This window comes from Fringilla coelebs, assembly GCF_963513975.1.
Source record: "Fringilla coelebs genome assembly, chromosome: 6".
NCBI classification, from domain to species: Eukaryota; Metazoa; Chordata; class Aves; order Passeriformes; family Fringillidae; genus Fringilla; species Fringilla coelebs.
The window spans coordinates 18,180,564-18,184,298 of NC_140034.1; the positions used below are offsets into that span (position 1 = coordinate 18,180,564).

The 3,735-nt window shown below is 40.9% G+C and overlaps 1 protein-coding gene across 1 annotated transcript; it reads right to left on the reverse strand.

The window, feature by feature from the left end:
* Positions 1-1,531: 1,531 nt before the first annotated feature.
* On the reverse strand, positions 1,532-2,912 carry GPR65 (G protein-coupled receptor 65; the record flags this gene model as incomplete). The annotated part of the gene is made up of 1 exon (XM_084207807.1): positions 1,532-2,912. The coding sequence occupies exon 1, from the start codon at positions 2,585-2,587 to the stop codon at positions 1,532-1,534; it is 1,056 nt and encodes a 351-aa protein (XP_084063933.1). The 5' UTR covers positions 2,588-2,912.
* Between the last annotated feature and the right edge of the window lie 823 nt (positions 2,913-3,735).

A 3,735-nucleotide genomic window follows, 5' to 3' on the forward strand; every position in this document is an offset into this window, starting at 1 on the left:
GCAAAGCTGTCATTAGATACCCCATAGTCTCCTTTTCTCCAGGCTGAACAAGCCAAGCTTGCACAACCTGGCAAGGTCCAGAACATGAAATTACCAGAAAGTATAGACACACAGAGCAACTCATGAAAACAATGGAAATGTTCTTTGCAATGGAGATTTTTTTTATTTAAACACAGATGCACACTCTCATAAGAAATATCTTATTGCTTGTGATCACTTTATGTACATCTTCCACACATAATGTCTTTCCACCACACAAATTTGCTAGAGGGCAATTCTTTTTTTTTATGGAAAGAAATTTTTTTTTCCCTATGAAATAAAAAACCACCATAACCAATATTTTTCCTGGGAAGTGAGCAAAGGAAAAAGGTTGTGTGAAGAGAAAAAAATGTAATGTTTTAACTTTTGTCAGAGGGTCAGGTGTCTGGATGGGACAAGGAACCAGGGAGCCAGGCAGCTATTTCTGCCTGCACATGAACAGGTCCCTGAATTAACAGCTGCACTTCTGATTTGTGCTAAAACCAACTTTTTAAAAGTGTGGGTTCTTTTGTTTCCATTCTTACTGTTGGTACATTCATGCTCTTTGCTGGTTTGCCAGTATTGGCTGGCTCATTTCATTTTTTTAAAACTGCCAGACTGAGAGCCCTGAAACCTCTAGCTGAGGCCTCCATGTGCAGTTAAGTAAATGGATGCAAACCTTACTCTATTGAGTCTGAAAACGGAACCACACTCCAGATTTCAGTCACAATAAGCAACTCTGAAGGCTGGCCCTTTACATTGTTGAGATGTGAAACCTCACCTTTCTATTCTTCTCTTCCTCCCCGGCATGTATCAGGAAATGTTTCATCCAAATTAAAACAGTACTGGCTAGAATTCACTTCTTTATAGGCACTAGAATTAATGAATCTTCAACTATCTGAAACCCAGTACTGGTATTGTAATGAAACTGCATGACATACAACTATACATCAGAACATATATTTTTCAAGAAAAACAAAAGCTTAAGCGCAGGTAGGTGTCCGTACACAGGAGGTAAACAATTTTAAGAAGTATCTGATCCCAGGGGTATGCTAAAGAAGAATTGGAGTCTTTAATGAAACACAAGGACACTCATAGCAGCATAAATAACAACATGAAATTTACCACACTCCCTTTGTCTGGTCCTTTGCTATTCAGGACAAAGAGGACTTCAGCCTTCCTCCAGCTTATCATAAGGGATAAGCTGGCTAGCAAGCTGCCACAGGAGACAGTTCTGTGGGGGATCCTCAGTAATTCTGTCAGCATGTCACAGCCATCCTTCTGGACTGCATTTGTTTGTAGTCACTGATTTATATACCACACATGATTTAAAGATATGTGTTGATACTCCATTTATTTCATTGACCCTATAGCAAGTTTTTATTGGCTCCAGCTACTGGCTTTGCTGGTATCTCTGACTTTTGGGGCATTTCCTAGGTACACAAGTTCCTAGGAGAACAATTTTTCTTTCTTTTCCTTTTAGGTTATCTGGTTTTTCTTTGCATGTGCTCATTCAGGAAATTTTGACAGTCTGGGTTTCACAGGAACTTCTGTAGGTGATCAGTGCAGTGCTTTTTGTAGCAGAACTGCACGGAGCATGACCTTTCACTTGGTCTTCCCCACGCTTTCCTAGGCACAAGCAACACCTGAGCAAATTCACTATCTCTGCCCGCGCAGTTTCACTCACAAAGCAGTACAGAATGGGATCTGCAATGCAATTCAAACTTGTTAAGGCCTGTGTGATTCTGTAAACCTTATACATCAGCAACAAAACCTGCGGGTCAGAGGTGGAGGGTTCTTTGATGCTGCGGATAAGCAGTACAACATGATAAGGAGTGAAGCAAACAATGAAACTAACTGTGATGTTCACAATAAGTTTCTTCACTTTTTTCTTTTCTTCATCTACTGTAGCTTGGTTACACCTCACTACTTGGTAGATTTTATGGTAGCAAAACAGAATAATTATCAAAGGGACCAAGTACCCTGAGCATATCCGGAATAAATTTATGTTCGCCTGCCACCTTTCCAGGGGGTAGTTATCATAGCATAATGTATGATTGGTGAAATTGCAAGGATCATTGAATACTTCTTTGTTCACCAATATGACTGAATTAAAGATGCTTTCCAGAAGCCAAATAATTATGCTGACGATCAATGAAAATCTTCTTGTGCGCAAGTACTGGAGCTTCAAGGGGTGAACTAATGCCAGGTACCTGTCAAGAGAGATGCAAGCAAGGAACGCAGTGCTGGTGTAGAAATTCATATACGTAAGGAAGGCAAAAATCTGACAAAGCAAGGCAGAGAGCCTCCAGTCATCTCCATGCCAGGCATAATCAATCCACAGAGGCAGAATCAAAGAGTACAAAAGGTCAGCCAGGGACAGGCTAAAGATGTAGACTGCTAACTCATTCTTTTTCCTCACCTGAATGCAAGATGCATAGAGGGATATGCAGTTGATGGGAATACTGATCATCATCACAACGCTGTACACAAATGGAAACAAATACTTATCCAGGGTGTGATCATCATGGCACTCAGTCTTGTTGTTCATTGTCCCCCCCGGTAGCATCCTTGAGATAATTCCAGCCTGGGTGCAATAAAACCTCTTGTTGTAGTCTGATGGGTTGTCATCTGTTAGTTCTTCAGGACCTGATTGACAAGATTCCAGCCATCTGCTACCAAAAAGGAAAAATATCAGCCATTATATTTCTGTTGGTTTTATGGGATTCTTGATGTGTGTGTTTTTTTCTTTTTTTTTCTTTTTTTTTTTTTTTCCTAGAAGAAAGAAACTGTTTTTATGAGATCAGATGATGTTAATGCTCCTGGAGTTAGGAATGCATAGGAAAAAGAACCCAAAATCTAAGGTTGTCAGAGTCACTTAGATGGAAGCTTCCACAGCAGAAGTAGGATGAGTAGTTAAGACACTTCTCCTAGGAGTGGGGTGCAGTTCTGCAAATCCTGGGTCTCTCTTGTGGGAGAGTTAAAGGAGGTGAGAAAGTGGACCACAAATAAAAAAACAGAAGTGCACTTTCTATTATTGTGGTAAGCACTGCTTTGGGCATGAATACAGCAGATTTCTTATTTCAAACGACCTCCTCCCCCCTAAGGCAATGGAGAGACAAGGATAGAAATACAGGGATTCAGGTACCACTGGATGTTTGGATCTGCTCAGAAGGGGAAAATGTGTGTCTGGTACCCTTCTGTATTGCAAATCACTCTTGTCTTGTTTGCATCCTCACACATCTCTGCTTCCTCTCTCCTCCTTTGTATGTGATCCCACATGAACTTGCCATCAAGTGTGCTGCTCCAGTGAGACTCACTGCATGGACCAGAAACCCTTGTGTGAAACCTGCCTGGCTATTGGATTCCTGCATGCACATGACAATCTGCTGGGTGTCCCTTTGAACATGTGAGGTAGAGACTGAGCAGAGTTTTTCATTAACACTTCTTGCCTCTAAAAATTTGCAGCTGTGATGCATGAAGTTATAAAGCCATTAGCAATTAAACTTTTCTTAGTAATTTCCAGGAAGCTTCAACATGAAAATATCAGTAAAATGGCAGCCCTGATTAAAGCAGTGGGACTGGAGGTGTTGCACATGTGAGCCTTAAGAACACAGAGATGAACTGACCTTTAGAAAGTGTGAAGAGAGGGTAAGAAAGGGTGTACAATTGTAGTTCTGAGACAGTTGGTACTCACTGATAGTATCACAGCTCTGA